We start from the raw sequence: 24,787 nt of genomic DNA, 5'->3' as shown, positions 1-24,787 counted from the left end.
GCTCGAAATTTTGGGAAGCGCGTGGCACGCGGGCGTGCATACTTGCATAATTTTGCTTCACGTGTTGGGGGGAGTGGAAAAAGAGGTAGGGTAGGTAAATCTATTGGTTGTAAGCTCGGATGCATAGCCACGAGCATTGGGTTCGCACAAAGTGTGCTTGTCAAGTTGCCGGGAAGAAAATGTGCGGCGAGAGCCTCACTTATGGCACCAAGCGTTAGACTGAAAGTTTGAGCACGGGAGAAGTCGCATATACCGTTCACTGGTCTGTGAAAAATGTGGGGAAATCAGAAGATTTTCAAGCCTATGTGAAAATGGTAAGTTTCCAAGAGTATGTTTTCGAGCCTTCTTGTCTTTAACTTGTGCAGCCTGAAGCCAACAACGTGCCTTGATGTTCTTACGGAAGAATGCGCTTGCAGACGAAAACATTTGAAGTAAGGACTGCTCGAGCATGTGTGCACGTGCAGCCATATTGTTTAGGTTCTGGAAGTGTTCTGTAGCCTAATTATTTTATGATGTTGTAAAGTAAACAACATTTATTAGGTAAACCATTGTTCCAGTGTGATGTGGACTTAGGGTTCTCACATTGACAGGATACATCCTGATGCAACATTGATGCACACATGACACATCTGTCACAACTGGTCCGTTTGCAGTTCGGCACAGGCTATAGTAACAATCCTATTATAACAGAAGTTATCTGTGTTCAGTTTCACATCACGGTTTTCTTGTTATTTGCGGTTTTGAGAAACAATGTGTCTCGTTATGATGGTGCAAGACTACACTTCACGTTGTTTATGAAAACTGCAAAGACTGAACGCACGTGCAGGAACCATGAAATCCGACCAATCACTGAACGCGTAATTGATACAAAAAAGTATTGTCTGGTTTCCCGTCTTTGGCAAAGTCTTAGGTATCTGGGTTGAATAGGTTGTCTTCTAGGCCTAATGACATAGAGAACCCTGCTGTTCTTGACATGCATTCATACTTCCCCAACCATGAAATCTTTCTAATTAATGGGTAGTCCAGGCGTACAATAAAGAACACATTTTGACATTAAAGACGAATCCATTCTTACATCATATCCTCAATTAAAATTAACAGCTTAAGGCAGTTTTGCGTGTTTTTGAACTTCCTTCAACAGTGACAAAGGGCTAGCCAGTGTGAACCTTGGTATTGAATATTGTGCTGCTGCCTCACTGGCAAATTAAACCTTCTGCTCGACTTGTAGGCCTACCTGATGACTTGTTCACAGCAGACACCCCCCCCCCCCCCAATCCAGTTTGCGTGCAAGTTGAAATGTTCTATACTAAGTTGTATTCAGGGCTATAAATTAACACCAGCCAACTAGCCAAATACTAGCAAACTTTTAGTTTGGCTGGTAGAAAAGACCAACATATTAGCCACTTTGACCCATTAGGCCTAGTAGTGAGTGAAAAAGTGAATCTAGACCCCTGGTTGTATCAGTTGCTGTGGTCTATCAATACTGACAACATCTGCACATGTGCTCGCCTCAAACAAGTATTCAGGCCAGTGTCAGACCGAGAGAGTTATAGTGCATTCCACCTGCGTGGGAAGCAGTAGGCCAACTACTCTAGTCTACACTTCTCTGAATTGCCCTGATTTGTCCACGTTGAGGTTGGGTTTCCATTACACTTGGTGTGAATGAGGCCTCTCCTACCATTGGCTTCAATGAGGTCAAGTCAAGTCAAGTCAGTAGCACGACAAGCAGGGCAGCCGACAGGAGGGGGGACAAAGGGGTATGTTGTCCCGGGCCCAGGGAGACGAAGAGGGGCCCAGAATGGGACTCCAGTTACATTGCATGTATATGAAGAGGGGCCCTTTAAGATAGCTTTGTCCCGGGCCCAAAGCCAAAGCTGTCAGCAGCCCTGATGACGAGGACGACAGCCCCCCGCCATCACATTCAGGCGGTAAACACCTCGTGCCTTGCAGTTGCAGTGGTGCTTTCCCTCCCTACCACACCTCCCATAAACCCTGGACCACCCATGCAACACCCACACACACACACGCGCGCGCACACACACACACACACACCACCCCCAACACACACACACACACACATACACACACACACACACACACACACACACACACACACACACACACACACACACACACACACACACACACACACACACACACACACCACCCCAACACACACACACATAACTTACACACACCACCTCCAACACCCCGCCCCCACACACACACACACACCAGACCACCCCCCCCCCCCCTCCCTACTCACTCCCGTCACCCCAAATCTTAAACTGTAACACATTACATGACAGTGTGGTTAGCCAGTAACCAGTCACCTCTCTGACACTGTGACATCCATCGGGAGGCGCTGAGACAGCAACATGTACAGTACCGCACCGCGTTCGAATCTGGGGACGGACGGATCGACCTCGTGTTAGGCCTCAGTGTTCTGTAAATGATGAAACAATGTCATCACCTTTTCGCGCTAACTTTGCTCACTTGTTTTTTTTCTTCCTCCTCTCATGTTTTTTTTCTCCCCCTCTCTATCGTTCCTGTGCTCCCTTTGTTCAACCCCTCCATCACCTCGGCTGCCCTCAAAAGCAGGAGAACTTCTGACCGTCGCTCACACCTTCCTGCTCCTCCGCCGAGAGCAAAAGCTTGAACGGAGAACCTGAAACCGGGACGCACCGGCAACACCGGACGGACAAGAAGATCTACAGTATCTCTGGGGCTTACTCAAGAAGAGCGAAAAGAGAGAGAGAGAGAGAGAGAGAGAGAGGTGAAAGCTACAAACGGAGAGGAAAGAAAGAAGAAAGGAAGGGAGGAAGAGCGGAGAGAGAGTGAGAGAGAGAAGAAGGGAAAACGGTGACATACATTAAAGGGACCAGACGAACGAGACGAGAGGCTTCTTGACGTCTTTGCGGTAGGCTACGTCGCTATATCATCATGGCCCAGGAGAAGAGGAAGACGAGGACGGCGGAGGGCGTCCTGCCTCCGGACGGCGGCTGGGGATGGATGATCGTGGCCGGCTGCTTCATGGTGACCGTTTGCACTCGCGCAGTAACAAGGTGAGTCGGAGTATGATGCGCGCACACACACGCACACACACACACACACACACACACACACACACACACACACACACACACACACACACACACACACACACACACACACACACACACACACATTTTACTTCTTTATTTGGTTTGACAGATGTACAATTATCATGGCACAATCCAAATTTAGTTTAAAAGGAGTCCAATACAGCACTAGTAACTTCTGTTCATAATGTCCTATGGATAAAGACGCACCTGCGTTTCCACACACACACACACACACACACACACACACACACACACACACACACACACACACACACACACACACACACACACACACACACACAGTCTGTACACAGTCTGTGTGTGTGTGAGAGAGAGAAAGTGAGATCTGCCTTCGGCTGATTGTATGTAAGAGTGCGCTATATATGGTTAATACACGTGTGATGATGTGTGTATTGTCTTGTGTATTTTGTAAGCAACTGGACATTTCTGACGAAGTTTAAGACTGAAGAGGGTTAAGACCGAAAAGTCTAACAGGCAATTAAGTACACAACATGGAGTGCTGTCCTGTTCTCTTTATTTCGTATTATATTTTGTATTTTATTTGTCTTAAGGAATGAGCCCTCGGTTGCTTTTTTACCTTGGTTGAATTGAGCATGTTATAAACTTAGTTTGAAATTAGAATCTTCACAGACTTAAAAAAAAGTAGCCTCAATCCATACTGAATAACATCTGAGGCATCATACCTGTCCTGTAGCACTTTAACGTACACAAACTAAATGAACCCTTTAGCACATAACGTTGTGTAGCCTACCTCTTTCTCTCTTAGTGTTTTGCATGTGTAGACATATTCAAGCGAGGGCGCAGACGATTAATAGTATGCAAATCATGACCGTTGTCGAATTATGGTGATCAATATCCCCTGGCAGTACCTGTGGAAGTGTAGTAACTTAACAGGTGATCCTCCTTTGTGTGGCGACAGTTTGTTATTCATTAGTCAGACGGCTGGTATGTGAGATTTGTTGGAATGCCCTAAGACGTGTTTCTCATCCAGGTGCAGTGTACCTGTCAATACTGGGAAACAAGTTGTGACATCAATTGATTCCAGATGATATAGGAGAGTAGACTATGATCTTTTTTTGCCATGTCACCCAGTCCTAATTTAACTGGACTCTCTGGACAAAACCATACACATATTTTGCAGTGTTCATTTTACATTTAGTGTGGCGAATTTAACACTCTTCTGGGTTGTCCTACCCTCAGGATGTTAAATTAACACTCCAATCGTTTACAAACTACATTACATCGTAGCCCCTTAATGCGCGCCGTACCTTCGCACGCTGTAATAATCATTGAAAGGTTAATTACCATAGTACTACTCTACTATGACATAATTCAAGGCCTTTAGTAATGCACTACGACTCAGTCATTGCCATTCCGGTAACAACACATTTATAACGCCATGTTTTAACAGGTTAATTATCTTATCATTTATTTCAACTGCAACGAGCATCTGAATCTGACAGCCACCGACCCCCCTTCCCCACCCCTTCCCCTCTATGCCCCAGGGGCCTGAGGGGTCCTGTCGGGAGGCCCACCTGCTAAGTCTGTCCGACAGGTGATCAAGGCCACGCTCTGACTGACACTGTCAATGCCTACCCGTACGTGTGCAGCGAGCGACAGCACCGGTGCGATAAGTCTGATAAGTTTATGAGCCGTGGTCTTTTACTGGTACGGTACTGCAAGTGGTCACAGCCGCCTGGGACACTCTGGCTCCATGCAGCTGGACAGTGATCCTGGCTTCACCTCCTTATGTAAGGCTGGCCAAACATCATCACCGCATGCATGCAGGGCCACTGACAGCTTTTGCTGCGCCCGGGACAAAGTCGTCTGAAAGGGCCCCCTCACATAATACATGCAATGTAATCAGGATCCAGTTTTGGGCCTCCCTCACTCCCTGGGCCCAGGACAATAGACCCCTTTCCCCCCACTTGTCAGCTGCCCTGGCTGCATGCAAGCAAGCTCATGTTGGGGATTGGGAAATCTACTCAAACACACCACCACCACCACCACCACACCAGGACAGAACATGAAAGTATATACACAGAAGTGTCCAGTTACACTTACGGAAAGAGATTAAATATAGTGTGTTGACTGATGATCATTGTGTCAATTGATAATTTATTACAACTTATTACCGGCAGTAGGTCTTAAAGGGTCCCCACACTTCGTGGTGGGGAAACATATAGGTCAAATAATACTATAGGCTCCTAAAAACAGGAGTATATTTAGTTGTTGCTTGACCTAGACTTGCTAAAGAGTGCGTCTGTGCACCGCCTTACGTCGTCAGAAGTAGGTCCAACCTTGTCTCGCTACCATGCCGATCGGGTTACAAGGGTGTCAGCTGGTAAACAACTTCAGTTTCCCAATCCAGTCAGACCAGTACGGGCGTGAATAATCATATGTTGCCTCTTAAAGAAGGGTGTTTTGTTGTTGTTGTTGTTGTTGTTGCTTGTTAGACAGGTTATCTGCATTTCTTGCTTCTATTTAACTCAGCTTAACCACTTAGTGCAGAGCCATATGTTATAACCTTACTGTCACCAACATTGTTATGGCTGTGTCTTAATCTGTTACTTAAGGCTCTCTCAGTAATGTCATAGCAATGTTGTTATAATCAAGTTGAGTAGTTTCATAATCTAGTGAATTGGCCCGCCGGCGACACCATTTTGCAGTAAGAGGCTACCTTGAATAGTTGGTCAGCAAATCCATTTTTACAGTTTAGAGAGAGATGTTTAAAAAAATAGTACAAGATTGCATCTTTTGCAAGCCCAGCTGTAAATGTGTACTTTTTAGCAGCTGTGGTGTTGGCTCAGTGGCTCAGCTTCAGTGGAAGTGTGTGTGTGTGTGTGTGCGTGTGTGCGTGCGTGCGTGTGCGTGTGTGTGCGTGTCTGCCTGTGTGTGTGTGTGTGTGTGTGTGTGTCTGCCTGTGTGTGTGTGTGTGTGGTGTGCCGTGTCAGCGAGCAGCCCCTTATCTAACAGATACCTTAATGCCTCCCTCTGAATTATGCAATTTTCACGTTGACACCTGCCGGTGCTGTCAGGTTATTGCGATGTTATCTGCCACTTGTGGCCATAAAAAAAACTAAACGGCAAGGCTGTGTGTGAGTGAGTGCACATGGAGAGAGAGAGGGGTCAAATACACGTAGGTGTCAACCAGGGCTCTAAATTAAAAATATTAAATTATAAACTAAATTATAAATTTTAGCCAAAATGGCTTGTAGATGTTAATCCTAGTAACCAAACACGAAACACACTTACTAATAATGGGTAATAGTGGCTATGAGTTCTCTTTTCTACCAGCTAACCTGAATTATCACTAGCATTTGGCCGGTTGGCTGGTGTTGATGGCAGTAGACTTGCTGTTGCAGTGGTGGCAGTTCAATAGCCAAAAAGAGAAAAACACGCACATCCGTCTCAAAAAGATTGGGTGCAGGACCAGCAAAAAATACCACTGCAAAACTGAAAGAAAAGTCCGCCACACCAAGCTCCCGTTGCTCTTTTTTAATGTGACGTTTTGGCTGTGTCGCGGACTTTTCTTTCAGTTTTGCAGTGGTGGCAGTTCCCATGCACCGCAGGTCTCGACGCTAATCCGATGACATACGAGACTCCTTTTGTTGTCGTATGCGGAGGAAGGAGTCCTGCTGCCCCTTCTAGGCCACAGGTTATTTAAGCTCCAGTACCCGAACCAGTCAGGTTACAACTTGAGAAACGTGACGTGAGAAAATGACCACAGGCTTGACTTAGATTCAAAGCAGGAAAATCAGGTTGGTATAGCAACAGAAACGTGACGTAGATATCGGCTCCGAGTTCAGCGAGAGCTACCCTCAGGCTGACAGGGCATATATATCTTGACGGTTATGTGGTGTCTGTCTGTCTGCCACGTGTGTGTGTGTTTCTTTTTTGTTTTTGTGAGTGTAGCATGCACTCGTGCACGTGAGCTTGTTCCTCAATCCAGCACAAGCGGTCATTTCTGCATTTATCATCATCTTCTTGACTAGTGGGTGTGCCGGCTCTACTCCAGGGGTTCCCAAACTTTACCATGCCAAGGCCCCCCTTACGTATAGATTTCAGCCAAGGCCCCCTTACATTGGTCGTGCCACACTATTTTTCTGTGCATGCACTTTCTGTGTCAGAGCACCATTGGGATATATAAAATAATAACTTAACAATAATAGTCGTGATGTTCATGGATGCCATAGATTAAGCTTATTGTTATGATGCAGTTCGTAACTACGTAAAGAGGATGTCGTTAAGATTAGTTACTTCAGGCCCTGCCGTGGTCTAATGGTAGGGCACTGGGTTACTACGGCTACGATTTAGGTTTCACTCCAGCCTGGGTCATCCTTTACCGTCTCTCTCTCTCCCCACTCATTTCCTGTCTCTCCTCCACTGTCCTGTCATAAATAAAGGTATAAAAAGCCCTAAAAATATATTTAATAAAAAATAAGTTATTTTGTTATTTAAATATTCATTTTGTTTTGCTATACTTTTCCTGCCAACTTGCCGCCGTCCCGCTGGCAGCCCCTCGCGGCCCCCCCGGGGGTCCCTGGCACCCACTTTGCAAACCACTGCTCTTCTCCACAGCACACGTGGTTGTGGTTGCGTCTGCATGTGTACAGTATATGTATTCCCATATGTTGAGGGCTGTGCTCCAGCCCAGCTCAGTACACATTACATGTGTGAAGCACATGGTGTGCTGTGCAAAGCGGGACTGGTGTGGGGAAAAGTCTAAGCTTTTAACTTACCCACTGTTTACATTGAGAAAATTAGTCGCTTCTGTGTGTGTATGCATAGTGTGTGTGTGTGTGTGTGTGTGTGTGTGTGTGTGTGTGTGTGTGTGTGTGTGTGTGTGTGTGTGTGTGTGTGTGTGTGTGTGTGTGTGTGTGTTTGTGGGGTTGGTCATGCACTGTCAGCCCTTTCTCACAACTCTTAGGAAATTTCCCTGGAAAGCAGTGGCACATGTTGGTCCAGTGTGTGTGTGTGCCTGTGCTCTGTCCGCTCAACTGACTTAACGTGCAAGTTTGCCTTACCGTGCAGGTTTGTGTGTGTGTGTGTGTGTGTGTGTGTGTGTGTGTGTGTGTGTGTGTGTGTGTGTGTGTGTGTGTGTGTGTGTGTGTGTGTGTGTGTGTGTTTGTGTGTGTTTGTGTGTGAGTGTGCGTGTGAACATGTGTGTGCACGAGCATGTGTCCTTATGTGTTTCTGCGTAGGTGCGTGTGTTTCTTCTATGCTCGAGTGTGTGTGGGCATGCATCTTGTGTGCATGTGTGTGTGTGGGCGCTCAAGTGTGTGTTCTTTCTTTGTCCCTGGTAATGACGTGGCAGGATGCACGTCCTCGAGGGAAGGGAGGTGGTCTGTCTGTCTGTCGCTGTGGTGGTTGACCCCAGCGACCCCCCCTGCACTGGGCCTGCATGGCACCCATGCTCTCGTGTTTACACAGGTGCATCGACGGGCCGCCACGGCACAGCACAGGACAGCACAGCACAGCACAGTACAGCACAGCACAGCACAGCACAGGGTAGCCATTATCTGGAGCCATGCCTGCTGCTCCCCCTGATCACACACATTCGTGGACACTCACACACACGTGGACGTACATGCACGCACATGCACGTACGCACACACACACACACACACACACACACACACACACACACACACACACACACACACACACACACACACACACACACACACACACACACATACATGCACATGCAGAGACACAGACAAGCGCGCGCACACACACACACACGAACACAGACACAGACACACACACACACACACACACACACACACACACACACACACACACACACACACACACACACACACACTCACACACACACATACATGCACATGCAGAGACACAGACAAGCGCGCGCGCACACACACACACGAACACAGACACACAGACACAGACACAGACACACACACACACACACACACACACACACACACACACACACACACACACACACACACACACACACACACACACGCACATTCCCACCCTGCAGTCAGCATGGGCCTTCAAACAATCTTAATGCTGCTGCACTCCCATCCCCTACACCCTCCCCCTCATCTCCTCCCCATCTCCTCCACCTCTCCACCCCCATCTCCTCCACCCCTCTCCCATCTCCACCCCTCTCCCATCTACCCCATCTCCACCCCTCTCCCATCTCCACCCCCACCCCCATCTCCACCCCTCTCCCATCTCCACCCCACCCCCCCACCCCTCTCCCATATCCACCCCTCTCCCATTTACCCCATCCCCACCCCTCTCCCCTCTCCCCCCTCCCTCCATCCCCATTTCCTCCACCGCCCACCAGGCCCCGGCGGTCCACCCACCAGCTCCAGCTGATGATTAAGTAATAGGCCCTCTGCAGTGTCCTCTATGAGAGTAGAGAGTCCCCCGCTATCCTGCTAGATAAGAGGCAGGGCACTGGGTTCAGGCCTGGGAGAGGAGTCTTGATGTCCAGCTGGGCAGAGCAGGACGCCAAACTAACAAAAAAAAATGTTGAGTCTTTCGTTAATGGATCACCCTGCCAAAGTTGAAGACATGGTATCTCGAAAGAAAAAATAACTGAAATTCTCAATTCAAAGTCTGTGCCAAAAGTGTTTAAAATAGAATTAAGTCCATGATGTAAATAAGTAAGTTACAACACGAGTACATGATATTACATTGCTGTTACATCATTTATTACACTGTATTTACCTGATGAGGAATTTTTTTGTTTAACTTTTTTTTTGTACTGGAGGTATCATCTAGGGGGCAGAAGGTTTAATATTTTACATCGTTGTTTGACTCTTCCGCAACTTTAACATGGAAGTTCAGTTGTTCTAGTGCAGTTTATGGGAGACTTTATTGAATACATTACGCTTCCTGGTTCATGAGATACACTGGGGAAGCAAGCAACCTTTGTGTGTGTGTGATTCGGAGGTTGTGGCAATTTGGCCTGGATGGGCAATAGGCCCATTTGTTAAACTTGGATGGTTAAGAACGAAGCTAACGTTTTCAAGGTATTCAGAGGGAGGAAGCAATTAACTTGACCTTAATATTAGCCGGACTTAGCAAGGGGAGGTCAAACAATATTTACACGGCTAAAGTTCCTAGCACATGAGTATTAGGCCCTCTTGGTATTGGCAATGGCCATTACAATTTATTTGTGTGGCTACTGGTTTTGCCAATTTGGCCTGTTCCCTCGTACAGGCATGTCCAAGTCTTTCATTCAAATGAATTCACTAGGACTTTGTGTGGCTACTGGTTTTGCCAATTTGGCCTGTTCCCTCGTACAGGCATGTCCAAGTCTTTCATTCAAATGAATTCACTAGGACTTTGTGTGGCTACTGGTTTTGCCAATTTGGCCTGTTCCCTCGTCCAGGCAGGTCCAAATCTTTCATTCACCCTCCCTTGCTTCTCACCCTGCTGTCCCCATGTTGCTGTGCAGACAATTCCCAAGGAAGGATCAATCAATCAATCAGTAGCATTATCAATGTGCTGTCCCTGCTGTCTTAAAGGCAGTCAACACTTATAAAATCAGGCAAAGTCAGGTTTGGCGTTGTATATGTTCAGCACAAAAAGGAAATCACTTGGACTACCTAGCATAATCCTTTTTGAATGTTTTGCAGTCTCTGCAATCATATGGGCTTATCCTTATTAACTCTGTAAAAAACAAAGAGTATTGCATATTTGCTTGAATAGTGGGCAGGCAGGATTTTGAGGGGGAAAATGAATTCACAAGGACTAACCAGCAAACTCTGAATGTTTGCATGCAATCATATGGACCCATCTTACTTACTGTTACTGTGGGAAAAGAACAATTTTATCATAACGATGGTCGTAACTACCATTGAGGACACAGAGGTCATGTATTTTTTTTCAGTAATGTAAAATATATCTATGATGAAAATCGATATATGATCAACGATGATAAATTCAGTCTGTATATGACAACCCCATTTATCCTCAAGGCAGTGATTAATGAAAACCACTGAAATGTTCGAAGCATTCTAATTGTACAGTATGCAATACAGCGCACAGTATTTGACCTCGGCATTTGAAAATGTCTGGTTGCGGCCCTGATCATAACATGTATATCTACTGTGTCTGTGTATTGCAGGTGTATCTCCATTTTCTTCGTGGAGTTTCAGATGCACTTTGGACATGACTACTCAGGGACTGCTTGGATTCATTCCATAGTTGACTGCACTACTATGCTATGTGGTAAGTGGAAGACATGCACAACACTGAGCCTTTATTTTTTGTGATGGGACAGTGGAGGAGAGACAGGAAGCGAATTCGGATGGAGAGACAGGGATGGATCGGCTCGGCAAAGGACCTGTGCCGGAATCGAACCTGGGTCGCCGGCGTAGCAGTCCAGTGCCCAGCCGTTAGACCCACTACGGCTGGGCTATTATGTTTAACTTAAGAGCCACTACGGCTGGGCTATTATGTTTAACTTAAGAGCCACTACGGCTGGGCTATTATGTTTAACTTAAGAGCCACTACGGCTGGGCTATTATGTTTAACTTAAGAGCCACTACGGCTGGGCTATTATGTTTAACTTAAGAGCCACTACGGCTGGGCTATTATGTTTAACTTAAAGTGATACTGTTCCATTTTTGGAAATAAGCTTATTTTACACCTTTCCTTGAGTTAAATAATAGGGGTTTACCATTCCTGTACTTTCAACCATTCTCTGGGTATGGCAGTACAAATTTCACCTCCAAGCTAGCAGTTAACATTGAGTCCTATGAGACCAGTTAGCCGCCAGCTGGTCTCATAGGACTCAATGTTAAATGCTAGCATGGAGGTAAAATTTGCACTGCCATACTCAGAGAACAGTTGAAAGTACAGGAGAAAGGTAAAACCCAATCATTTAACTCATGGAGAGGTATAAAATAAGCTTATTTCCAAAAATGGGACAGTATCACTTTAAGAGCCACTACGGCTGGGCTATTATGTTTAACTTTATGCTGGTTGGTGATCTCCTGCCATTACTTCGCCACTTCATCCACGTTTTTGTAATGTTTGCTCGAAGTGTCGCATACATTTGACTGACTGATTGAGCTTGAAGAGGTTGGCCATGGCAACGCGACGTGACTGAAATTAGAAACGGACAATGCAACAAAAAGGTTGCGTAGCCATGCGACTTCGTGCATCGCATTTGCTTCAACTCGTTTACTCTGTTTGCTCACTTTTGTGGGTGCTGGTGAAAGTTAGAGTAAGGGGAAGTGCTTAAAATCCCTTCAACCTTTTCGTTAAAAGGGAGTGAGGGTGGAACTTCTACTACGAACATGGCGGAAGATGAAACAAAGTAATGTGTAAATAAAGTGCGAGTGGAGGGTGACATGGGGCAGCCTTAGACCCTGTTTGCAGACACTTTGTTCTCATGTGGTTAGTTTCTGATGATTCGTTCTGACTGTCAAAATGGCACACTGGGCTGTCCCTAGCTATTTCTGTAAGCTCCAGTTGCTGAGGCGTGGCTTTGCAGAAAGGGCAGTGGGTTATCTCAGACTTGTGACACGCACGTAATACTGTATACTAGGTATGCAAAAGACAGTTGAACATTTCAAAACGAGGTAGAGATTGACCACCCTATTAGGTCACTGTGTGGACTGCATGCGCTTTGATAAGGGTTTAGCCTTTCCATGTCTGCTGCACAGTCAGTATACAGTAGTAGTAATCGTAATTGCATTCACAGCGCTCCTTAAGATGGCTGCAGTGTAAGTGGGTTATGTTATATTTTATAATCTCATAACTACTTTTTTTTTCTGAAGATGCCGTGGTATGTTGTCACCAAAAGATGACCTTTTCCTGATGTCAATAGCGCCAGATAGTTGTTGACGTAATGGATAAGAAAGGAGATAAGAAATACTTCACATCCCACAGGACATTAGATTGCCTAAGCAACACCCCTTTGCTCATGAAAGTAAGATCTTATAAACAATAACTTGAATTTATTACTATATCAACTTATTATCTTTTTTCAATTAATTAAACTGTTCATTAACATACATATATTTATCAGCAAACATATAACACATCATATGCACAGGTCTGCCTACAGATTGTAACTACTCTCAACTACTCCTGTGATCATTCATGCGTACAGTAGGTCAAAAATAGCCTCTCGGCTGTGTGTACAGTACATGTTATTGGCCAGTGTTGGCCTATACTGCCATGGCCAAGACACTGACAAACTGCAGCAAAGGAAAACTTGAATTCTTTTGCAATGTTTGCTTCCTCTAACCCAGTCAACTACTTACTTAGCTGTTATCTGAGTGTTTTTTTTTAAACTGACAAACCACAAAGGTTGTCAATCAATGCTGCAGACTAAGGCATTACATCCTAGGAATGTATATTAGAGGTAGATGTGTCATAGTCAATAGGGCAAAGAGGTAAACAATGCTGAAGAGTGAATATTTTAACAATTTGAAATGTGGCCTTAGAATGTTTTTAACTGTTTTAGCACTGCCATCTTACCATCTTTGTGAGGCATAGTAGTTTTTGTAAATAATTAGTCTATTCAAACCCTCCTTGTGTTGATATCTTAACATACTACTGTGTACTCAACATACTAAAGTAGGGTTGCTAGTGTGGAGAGAGTCAAGCAGTGTGTTGCCAAATGTAAAATGCTGAACTATCGTACCAAAACCACAAAATTACTTTTTGGTTGGTAATTATAGTACAAGAACCAAATGGTTGTGTCAAGGCATCTAAATGAACTGAATGAAAACTCTGAAATTATCATTATTATTATTATTATTTCTTGTTTCTCATTTATTGTTAGTTCTTATTTATTATATGTTTGTCTATGTGTCTGGAATGTGCTGTGAGGATGACCAGGTGGCATTCAATTTCTCCTTTGGGGATTAGTAAAGTCTCTCATCATCAACATCATCATCATACACCATGTCTTCGTACTGAAGACAAAATGGACAAAATTATGGTACAAATACGATAATTATCGTACATCTGGCAACACTGGCGTCAAGTCTTTTTGCCTACCATTCCACGTGGGGGGCCCAAATGAACGCCCCAAGTTAAAATCAGGAAGGAGACAGGAAAGGGGTTGTTTGTGGGGGCCCAAATTGTCGACTGTTCCAAGCACTGACTGTTTTTCTTGGAAATGTTGTGACTGGTAAAATTATACCAGTGCCAAACATTTCTTAACTGACAGGTTAGGGTAAGGCATGGCTGTGGTCTGGACACAGTTTAACATTCTTCAGCTGTATTATAATCTGTGTGTGTGTGTGTGTGTGTGTGTGTGTGTGTGTGTGTGTGTGTGTGTGTGTGTGTGTGTGTGTGTGTGTGTGTGTGTGTGTGTGTGTGTGTGTGTGTGTGTGTGTGTGTGTGTGTGTGTGTGTTCTTCTGTGCTTGTGGGTCCATGTCCACTTGTGTGTTTGCTTGTGTGTATGTGTACGCACATTGGTGTGTGTACAAGTGTGTGTGCTTGTGTGTGTGTGTGTGTGTGTGTGTGTGTGTGTGTGTGTGTGTGTGTGTGTGTGTGTGTGTGTGTGTGTACACGCGTGTGTGCGCACTTGTGTGTGTGTGGAGATTGAATAAGAGTCAGGGGGGAAAAAATCGAGCCATGTAATGCACAGCTTGGAGTCCAGGGTCCCCCGCAGCTCGGCGTCTCTCTCTCACACAGCGCACATCTTGAGCGAACACATCCGTGTCACCACACACTGACCCCGCGGGCCGACAGCTTGCCCGCTAACCCCCCTCGTCCCCCTGCGCTTGCTGATCTTGGATAAGACTTGAGAGAGCGGGCAGGAAAAGAATCTGTAAATATTTTTTCAAAGCGCCACAGCTCTTCAAAGACCAGCCCGCCTAATTAGTTCGCTGGAAACAGGATAGATATGAGTTGCACAGTCACACCCAAACCACATCGATGCCATCCTGCATTGTTCCTGACAGGTTTGAGGAAAGTGTCGGTTCAGTTCAGGTCAGGGCTGGACTGGTAATCTGGCATACAGGGTGTTTTCCCAGTGGGCCTGCAGTCCAAAGGGGCCAACACTGTTGTTTTTTTTCAGGACTACTTGGGATGGCCGCCTGCGGGTAAAATCGGGAAAAATAGGCCATTTGGCGTTTTTTTCTGCTGTTTTGGGCCCATAGAAATGCAAATGCAATTTGTTGAAATTGGGCGGAATTTAGCGCATTTTGGCAATTTTTGAGAACCTTTTGGGCGGGATTTGATCAGACACATCTGGCAACACTGCTTCCATAAAGACAGTTGACTCGGGTAATCAGGATATAGTCTGAAAGCGCCCTATGCCTGTTTAAAGGGGTATGCCACTATTTTGGTGCTTAATACAGTTAAAATCGTTGGCTGGGGTTTATAAAGGTGGTAAAGTGTCTTATTTTTCATGTAAGCCGTTGTCTTGTTTTAAGACAAGTTAAAAGAGGGAGCATGTCGCTAAGCTACACGGATCCATTGACTTTCACTAGCTTAGCGACATATTCCCTCTTTTAACTTGTCTTAAAGCAAGACAACACTTAACTTAAAAAATAAGACACTTTACCACCTATATAAACCCCATCCAACGATTTTAACTGTATTAAGCCCCAAAATAGTGGCATACCCCTTTAAGGAGCCAATTGAAGCCAAAAATGCCCAGCAGGCCATTTTTCGATCCCAGGCCAGCCCTGGGTCAGGGTGTTGGCCACACAAACACTGTGTGCAAATCAATTCCCCAAACTCTTGTTGTTTCCTCTATCGTCCGTTCTGGTGCTTTGCTATTGACTGGTGTAAAGTCATTGTTATATTGGTCATCCATTTAACATTCTCAATACAAACTTGATCTACAGCACAGTGTGTGGATAAAATAAGCCTTGTAGCACATGAGGAAATGTATTGTGTTTTGAAAGGCGCTTGTTACTGTATTTTTGTTGTTGTTGGTGGTGTTATTATTTTTATTCATTAGTCGACCTGGTGTGTTTGTTTGTTTCTGGTGGTAGCGCCTCTTTGGCAGCTTCATCAGGAACAGGTGCTACGTTTTTAAGTGTTGTTTTAATTTGCCCACCTGGTGTGCTTCTTCCCTCTAGCGCCTCTCGGCAGCTTCATCGGGAACAGGTACTCGTGTCGTGTGGCCGTGATCCTCGGGGGACTCCTGTCGTCCACTGGCCTGATCGTCAGCTCGCTCGCCTCCAGCCTCGAGTACCTGTACCTCTCGCTTGGGGTCCTGACAGGTGAGACTGCGGCTGTCCATCCATCCATGGATGGATGAATGAATGAATGAATGAATGAATGAATGAATGAATTGATGGATAATACATATATATATATTTTTTTTATTTGATTTATTTATTTCAGAAGTACACAAGAACAATGGATAATACATACAGTATACTAGCGTATACATTTTTGTGTTTTATGTGTTTGTGTTCAAATTGTATTTTATTCTTTTCAAACCCTCTTTGCATGGTACACGCATTATCTAAGTCACTGTCTTGGAGTGGCTATGTACATGCTATGGGATATTACAGCCATAAGAAAGTGTGTGTTAGGTGCATTGTCCTATTCAAACTGAAATCGCTTTCACTTAAAACTAAATCACAGCATTTTGTTCACATTTTTTATTACAATCATTCCATATGCACATATTGACCAGGGGGGGTGGGTTCGCCCAGTGCTACACACCGTTATTTGCTATTCAAACTGAAATAGCTTCCACTTAAAACTAAAACACATCATTTCCTTCAGTTTTTTTGTATTGCATTCCAGGCGTCGGGTTCGTTTTATTGTATTCCATATGCACATATTGACCAGGCGTGGGGGTTCACCCTGTGCTACAGGCCGTAACATCAAATTCATAACGCAGTGTTTTAACGGGTTAAAACTAAAACACAGCATTTTGTTCTGTTCTTTATTTTTGCGTTCCAGGCTTGGGTTTCGCCCTGTGCTACACGCCGGCAATCGCCATGGTGGGCACGTACTTCTCGGAGAGGAAGGCCTTGGCGTACGGCATCGCCATGTCCGGCAGCGGCATCGGCACCTTTGTGCTGGCGCCCGTGGTGCAGCTCCTCATCGACTACTACTCGTGGCGCGGCGCCCTCCTCATCCTGGGCGGCTTTGTGGCCAACCTCTGCGTCTGCGGCGCGGTGCTGCGGCCCATCGTCCGCAAAGAGGACGTGGACGAGTCCCGGCCGCTGTCGTCCGACTCCGAGTGCGGCAGCTACAAGGTCAAGGCCAAAGCGCCGCCGCCGCTGCTGGAGAAGCCGCCTCTCGACGCGACGGAAAAAAGCAAGCGATGCTCCTCGGCCTCGTCGTCCTCGTCGTCGACCTCCTCCACGACTTCCACGTCGTCGCTGAGCTGTTTCCAGTCGCTTCACGAGTACAGCTTCCTGCTCATGCCTGACTTCCTGGTGCTGGCGGGCTCCTTCCTGTTCCTGGCCAATGGCTGCAGCTTGCCGTTTGTTTACCTAGTGCCGTACGCGTTGGACGTGGGGGTGAGCCACCGGCAAGCAGCCTTCCTCATGTCAATCCTCGGGGTCATCGACATCTTCGGAAACATCTCCTTCGGGTGGCTCACCGACAGAAGGTACGTTTATTTTTGTCTGTTTGTTTGGTTTTGATTTTTGGGACTTTATTTCTGAGAGGACAGTGAAGACTGACAGGAAGTGAGTGTGGCGAGAGAGATGGGATAGGGTTGGGAAATGACCCAGGCCGGACTTGAACCTGAACCTGAGCCAGAAACTTTTGCGTGCGTGCACACCTGAAACTGACGTTTCTGGTGTCCTCGAGAAACCCTTGTTTTTTTATTCTCACATGTCCTAAGGGCTCTGTACAAAGCATTCCGTGTGATGAATGCATTTTTAAGACGGCCAAACTTATGTCTAGTCTCACCAAATGTTAAAATCGGCTGATCAGCGCATTTATGAGTCATTTAAATGCACATTTATCAGCGCATTTATGAGTCAGCGCAATGCAATGTGAAAATGCCCATGACGGTGAACGGTTGCCGGGCGTGGTAAAAAGTTGGCAAACGGAATTCATTTTGAGTTGTGATTCATTCTGAGAAGAAGTCAGGTTAAGGCCTATTCAGGGGATTGAGTCGACGCAGTGCAATGTGAAAATGCCCAAATCTTTGGGTGGAAGTACGCAGGATGGCATCGGCAGGCTGGGTTTAGGCCTATACTGTACCATAGTGCTATACTACTATGACATAACACAGGGCCTTAAGTAATGCACTATGACTTGGTCATTGCCATTCTAGTAACAACAAATTAATAACGCTGTGTCTTAATGGGTTAACTTGTAACTTATTGTTCAGTAAGATGTTCTCTGGTGTTCGTGTACAGTACATTTTCTTAAGAGTACAACAGACCAGCCAGCCAATGGCTTACTAATTCAGACTTTTTATTCTGAGGAATTGAAAGGACACTGTACCCATGTACCCACTGTACCCATTTGACCTCACTGCCCCGCAGCTTGGCATGGCTTCTACTGCACAGGTGTTGGGTCTTGTTCGCCAAGGAATACAGTACAGTAATACACGCATTCGTTGTGCCTCAAAAGATCTTTTCATGGCTTTTCATTACATAATTACATGAAAAATGTAAAAAGGACATTCTGTGTTCAAGAACACGCATATATCTTTTAGATATTCTTAGTCTCAAAATCAGGTTTGGAGCAGGCCTCACTCTGTATTGAGGTTTTTTAGTGCACTGGTCTAAATCGTAGATCCAGTTAAAGAAAAACAGCCAAGGCTACACTGATTACACACATTATTTGACTCTTTAACATCACAAATGCGTTACAACATGTGCCTTCTTCAGTGTGCAGCAATGTAATAGTGCAACCAATTTATTTCTTTTTTATTGCAACATCTTGTTTTGGATACCTAAGATTGACCTACAGCAGGGGTTCCCAAACTTTACCATGACGAGGGCCTCCATATACCGATAGACTCCAGCCAAGGCCCCCCTGACACGGGCCGTGCCACAATATTTTTTTCTGTGCACTCTTTTTCACAACCATAGTCTCGATCTGTGTTTCAGTGCACCATTTGGATAGGCTATATAAAATACAGAATTCAGAGATGAAATAGTTATTATATTTTTGCTTATTTTGGTGTACATTTATTAATAAAATATTATTATTATTTGTTATTCTTTTTCTTCCAACCTTCTTCCCCCCTAGCACCCCTTCGCGGCCCCCCAGGGGTCCCCGGCCCCTACTTTGAAAACCACTGACCTACTGTACCCCAAACAATGGTTGACTGATTGAGAATTACGGGACTCTTCTTGTGCTTGATGATCCTGGGAATGCCAAAGAGCACCCAGCCAAACTAATGGGTGTCCAGAAACATCAGCTCGTGCCTGTTTGACCCCATTGTCCAACCGCTCAAAAAGCTTCCGTAGCGCAGACCTTGGCTCGTGCAAGTGTGTGGAAAAAAATGGCAGCCTTTGTAATACTTGTGAGACAAGTGTTTACAAGCTGAGTTAAGATTTTCAATGAGCTCATCGTCGTTCAACAAGGAGCAATGCTACAGCCTAATTAAGACCATGCCCGCGGGGAACACACAAACTCACGCAAACTGAAGAGGGCGGCTATTGAAATAACCAAACCAAAACATTTGAGGAAAAGATTTTTAAGTGGATTTGTTCCAACACAAGACACAATGCCGTTTTCCATGCGGAGGGTGGATTTGTTTTTGGAGGACATTTGCAAGTTATCTGATGGGTAACTGCCCAACACCACCTCTGATCCTTCCACCGACTACATAGACCAGGGGTTCCCAACCTTTTTCAACTTGGGGCCCACTCGAAATTGTCAAAAATGTTCGGGGCCCACCTTTGACCCAATTAAGAATAAAACTCAAATAAATCAACGGCAACACACACACCAAAATATGATTATTATTTTTGGAAAATGATTTCAAGGCCCACTTGGAATACCTTCAGGGCCCACCAGTGGTCCCCGTGGGAACTGCCGACTACATAGACGAATGCTCTCCTTTAAAGTGAATGACAGGAACCTCTACACATGAAAAAACTGAAAGAAAAGTCAGGCCCGAAACGTCACATTAAAAAAAGAGCAACGGGAGCTTGGTGTTGCGGACTTTTCTTTCAGTTTTTTCATGGTATTTTTGCTGGTCCTCCACCCAATCTTTTTGAGACGGATGTGCGTGTTTTTTTTTTCTCTCTTTAACTACAGGAACCTCTCCACATACATTGACAATGTCTATCAGTGTCTTGATAAGGTCAGGTCAGTTCAGGTTATTAGGTGAGGTTTATGGATTAAAGATCCAAGTCTCGCCAAAAATGTTGACCTCTTTGTCAATAGTGTGTGTGTGTGCGTGTGTGTGTGCGTGCGTGTGTGTGTGCGTGTGTTTGTGTGTGTGTGTTTGGGTGTGTGTGTGTGTGGGTGTGTGTGTGTGTGTTTGGGTGTGTGTGTTTGGGTGTGTGCGTGTGTGTCAATATTGAGTGTAAAAGGTCATGACTGTGCGTGTATGTAGGCTACCATTGACCTATTATTCCTGCTTCGCTTCAAAAACAGGACTTGTCTGACGTTGCCATGACGAAATGTTAATTTACCTTTTCCTTTTTTGTGTGTCGCATTGTGTGTCGAAAGCCCATTGGGAAGCTCCAACTCCCATTGTCATTGTGACACAGCACTCCACAGCACACAAGTGAACACTGCACACTGCACACAATGAAATTGCATTTATGCCTCACCCGTGCAAGGGGGCAGCCCTCAGTGGCGCATCATGGGGAGCAGTGCGGTGGGACGGTACCATGCTCAGGGTACCTCAGTCATGGAGGAGGATGGGGGAGAGCACTGGTTGATTACTCCCCCCACCAACCTGGCGGGTCGGGAGTCGAACCGGCAACCTCTGGGATGCCCTAACCGCTCACCCATGACTGCCCCTTTATTATTACAGGACAGTGTGAGAGTAGACAGGAAGCGATTGGGAGAGAGAGATGGGGCAGGGTCGGGAAATTACCCCGGCCGGACTCGAACCGGGGTCCCCGTGGGTGGGCATGCATGCAATCCCAAATGTTGGGGTGCTTAGCGCGCTGCGCCACAGCGCCCCCCTAATTGACCTTATCCTTGTTTCCTCTGCTATCCAGGTGGCTGAAGCAGCACCGTAACCTGTGCTACATCTTTGCCCTGGGCATGGAGGGCCTGTGTTGCCTCTTCCTGCCCCTGCTGCGCTCCTTTGCCCTGCTGGTGCCCTTCTCCGTGCTTTACGGCTACTTCGACGGCGCCTACGTGGCGCTCATCCCCGTGGTGACCTCCGACGTGGTGGGCACCGCCTACCTGTCCTCCGCCCTGGGTGTGGTCTACTTCCTGCACGCCATTCCATACCTGCTCAGCCCGCCCATCGGAGGTACGTGGGGGGCACAATACAACACAGTAGTTTGAATGACAGGTGTAGACACAAAAAAATACACATACTGTAAATCAGGGGTTGGGAACCTACTGTATGTCTCGAGGGCTATTTATGACCCTTGAGGCCATTTCATCCGGCCACTGAGATCATTTTAACATTATGGAGTTTCACATGAAATATGAAATGTTTTGGAAAGAAATATTAGAAATTACATTTGCAATACAATGAAGTTATATTTTCAGGGGACCGAGTGAAGGTTCTGCTGTAAAGGTGGCGACCTTCAATGTCAGCCTAAAGTGCAATCCTGGTTTGTGTTTATAGTATGGCCTCTTTATACAATTTTATAACTTTATATATAATTATATAAATATATAAATATTTATATAACTTTTTTAACTTTATAAAAGTGGCCCTCGAATGAAAATGATTCCCCAACCCTGCCGTAAGTAGAAGGTCACAGAATCAAAGGAAATACACCTATATCCCGCCCGGAGGTGAAATGAGCAATGGGGTGGTTCATGCAACCCCTGACAAAGACTCCATAACTCAAAAAGACACAAAATTCGTACACAGAAGAAGAGATAAAGCATCACATTTGAAATGATTCAATGAATCTTAGTAACTGCTTCTTATTGTGGTGATACAGTCAATCTGGCTATGAATAATTTATAATTAATATGATTTCTTTGTTTTTTATTTTTAGAAATGTTCAAAACTGTCAAGACAACTTGTTTTTCACATGGTCATTATGGAATAATTTGTGTAGGATTTTGACAACAGAGATTCATTTGTAGCATTTGGATTAAGGCTGTAAGATAATAAAATGTGAAAAAAGTGAAGCGCTGTGAATACTTTCCGGATTGACTGTATATCTGCACATTCTGATCAACACTTCATCAGCTTGTAGTGTGTAGATCATTGAGTTTTATAATATAATCATTAACCTGGATAAAGTACAGCTTGGCTCGGAGAATGGGTGACTTCCACACATCTTTTCTCAAGAAGTGAGGAGTGATAATGTAAGCAGGTGAATAATTGTTGTAGATGAGTAATTGAGTGCTATGAAAGACATGTATAGAGATTTCAGAAAGGTCACAGGCTGGTAAATAACTGACAAGTCCCTTCTATGTAGTTCAAGTTTTTATCAGGAAATTTCAAAATGTACAGTACCTGCAAGTACAGCACACCACTGTGTCACTGCCAAAAAAACTTAACTGTGCCAAATCACTTACCATCACAGTGCAGAACCTTATTTGGAAGTGTGGCTAGTGAAGACGAGTTTAATATAAAACCCCAAAGAAAACCTGGCAGCTTATATTTTGGTGCCAGGTCAGTTATCTCCGGTCACAGGTCAAGCCTTGTAACCACCCCATACACACCACAAATACACCCTAGGGCAGTGGTTTTCAAAGTGGGTGCCGGGGACCCCTGGGGGTCCGCGGGGGGATGACAGGACAAAAAAAAGACAGTTCCCACTACCACTATTTTGTGACAAAAAAAAGGTTTACGTACTTGCCCTTGTCGGGCTGGTGGACACCACGGGCACCTACACAAATATAAACCACCCAAATCTGTTTGTTTTTTTTATTCTTGGGGGAATAGAAAAAGATTTGATTACACTTTCATTACAATCTGACATCTTTATTGGGGAACAGGTATCCATCTCTGATTGCGCTTACTACTCTCTTGGTTCTGCTTTCCTACTTAATACACTGTCTATCTCTTATTTCACCCCCTATGCAGGCTGGCTGGTGGACACCACAGGCACCACACAAAATCAAACCACCCAAAACAGTTTTTTTTAAATGCATTGGGGGAATAGGAAGATTCCATTAAACTTTCATTTTTGATTGCACTTGCTACTCTCTTGGTTCTGCCTGCCTACCTGTTCCTAAAACACTCTCTCTTATTTGACCCCCATGCAGGCTGGCTAGTGGACACCACGGGCACCTACACGGCCACCTTCTTCCTAAGCGGATTCTCTCTGATCGGCAGCTCGCTGCTGCTCTGTACGGTGGCCCTCATCCGCCGCTGCCACCGCTGCCACCGGGACCACCGGCGGGGCAAGGGCTCCCAGCCGGACCTGGAGCACCACGACGACCGGGACCGGGACCACCACGACGAGAGCAAACAGCCAGACTTTTACCCCATCACCAAAACCAAGGACATGGTGACGATCACAGAAACTTCTGCACCACCACCACCACCACCACCACAACGCACCTGCTAGCAGTGATGGAGTGCCTTTCAAGTTGTGTATTTTTCTTCTTGTTGTTGTTGAGGATTTCTGATTTTCTTTTTTTTTCTTTTGACTTATTTTTTTCTTATTTTTTTCTAATTAAGAGAATCCCAAAATGCAATGGGGATGCAATGGAACTGCTGCAAACTTGCATTTCTTTTATTTTTTTTCTTCATTTTGTCTGTTTTTTTATTTTATTATTATTTCAGTTTAGGAAATCTCAATATATAATGCTGTGATGCTGTTGTTGTTGTTGTTGGAATCCAGGAATCAGGTATGAAATTTGATAGGAAAAAAGTATAATGTAGTTCTACTTACTACATTTAGACATCACCATGCTGCCTGCTTCAAAAGGAGACTTTAAATACTCACAAAATAATGTTCTCTTTTATAAAGACATTCGTGCACATTGCATCAAATGGCATTGGTGCTTGGGCGGAACGTGATACAAATAGTGATTTAGCCTTCAACTCTGGTCGTAAGGCTGGTTTATTTGCCATTGATTACTGCCATTGTATGTAAGCGACAATGATGCGTGCCTGCTCTGAAATGGGCAATGCACATTTCTTGTTCTTGTGCAGCTCAGGGGTACCAAAGGAAATCTTTTTTTTGCTGGTATTTGTTGAATAGTTTTTATCTTTCACTGGAATTTCTTAATTTCTCAGAGATATGACGATGCACAGTTGCTCTTCTTGAAACCAAATGCATGAAATACCAAACCCTATATATCGTCAGTACCAAACAACCAATATTTCAGATTATGCTGATCTATGCGATGTTGATATTGCAATACATTTCATGTATTGGTCATTTTAACACTGTTGTATCTCTTGAATGAATGAATGAATGAATGAATGAATGAATGAATGAATGAATGAATGAATGAACGAATGAACGAATGAACGAATGAATGAATGAATGAATGAATGAATGAATGAATGAACACTAAACATGATGTGAGTTCACACAGTAACTCTGTTTCAAGTTTGACTGTGCTGAAAAGTTTGTAGCCAGGAGAGTGCTCCGTAGCAGAAATGTAATGACATTTTTCTAGAGCATTTTTTTTTGTATTTGTACCATAG

The 24,787-nt window shown here is 45.0% G+C and overlaps 1 protein-coding gene across 2 annotated transcripts; it reads left to right on the top strand.

The window, feature by feature from the left end:
* slc16a12b (solute carrier family 16 member 12b) lies at positions 1–24,787 on the top strand. 2 transcript variants are annotated; one of them, XM_063221327.1, is made up of 7 exons: positions 1–314; positions 2,602–3,065; positions 11,242–11,345; positions 16,173–16,316; positions 17,011–17,668; positions 21,204–21,463; positions 23,392–24,787. In XM_063221327.1, exons 2-7 carry the CDS (start codon positions 2,944–2,946, stop codon positions 23,694–23,696), a joined length of 1,593 nt encoding a protein of 530 aa, XP_063077397.1. In that variant the 5' UTR covers positions 1–314; positions 2,602–2,943; the 3' UTR covers positions 23,697–24,787. The 2 variants fall into 2 exon arrangements, with proteins under 2 accessions (XP_063077397.1, XP_063077396.1); XM_063221326.1 differs by having other exon boundaries at positions 2,599–3,065.

Source organism: Engraulis encrasicolus, chromosome 17 (genome assembly GCF_034702125.1).
Source record: "Engraulis encrasicolus isolate BLACKSEA-1 chromosome 17, IST_EnEncr_1.0, whole genome shotgun sequence".
NCBI classification, from domain to species: Eukaryota; Metazoa; Chordata; class Actinopteri; order Clupeiformes; family Engraulidae; genus Engraulis; species Engraulis encrasicolus.
The sequence above is the reverse complement of the archived record's forward strand: the minus strand, read 5'-3'. Positions and strand labels throughout refer to the sequence as shown.

Excerpts from the sequence above, each read along its gene's own strand:
- slc16a12b (XM_063221327.1), top strand. The coding sequence starts at position 2,944 with ATGGCCCAGGAGAAGAGGAAGACGAGGACGGCGGAGGGCGTCCTGCCT. Across the intron at positions 11,346-16,172 it reads CTGCACTACTATGCTATGTG|CGCCTCTCGGCAGCTTCATC; the intron begins GTAAGTGGAAGA and ends TCTTCCCTCTAG. Across the intron at positions 21,464-23,391 it reads GCTCAGCCCGCCCATCGGAG|GCTGGCTAGTGGACACCACG; the intron begins GTACGTGGGGGG and ends ACCCCCATGCAG.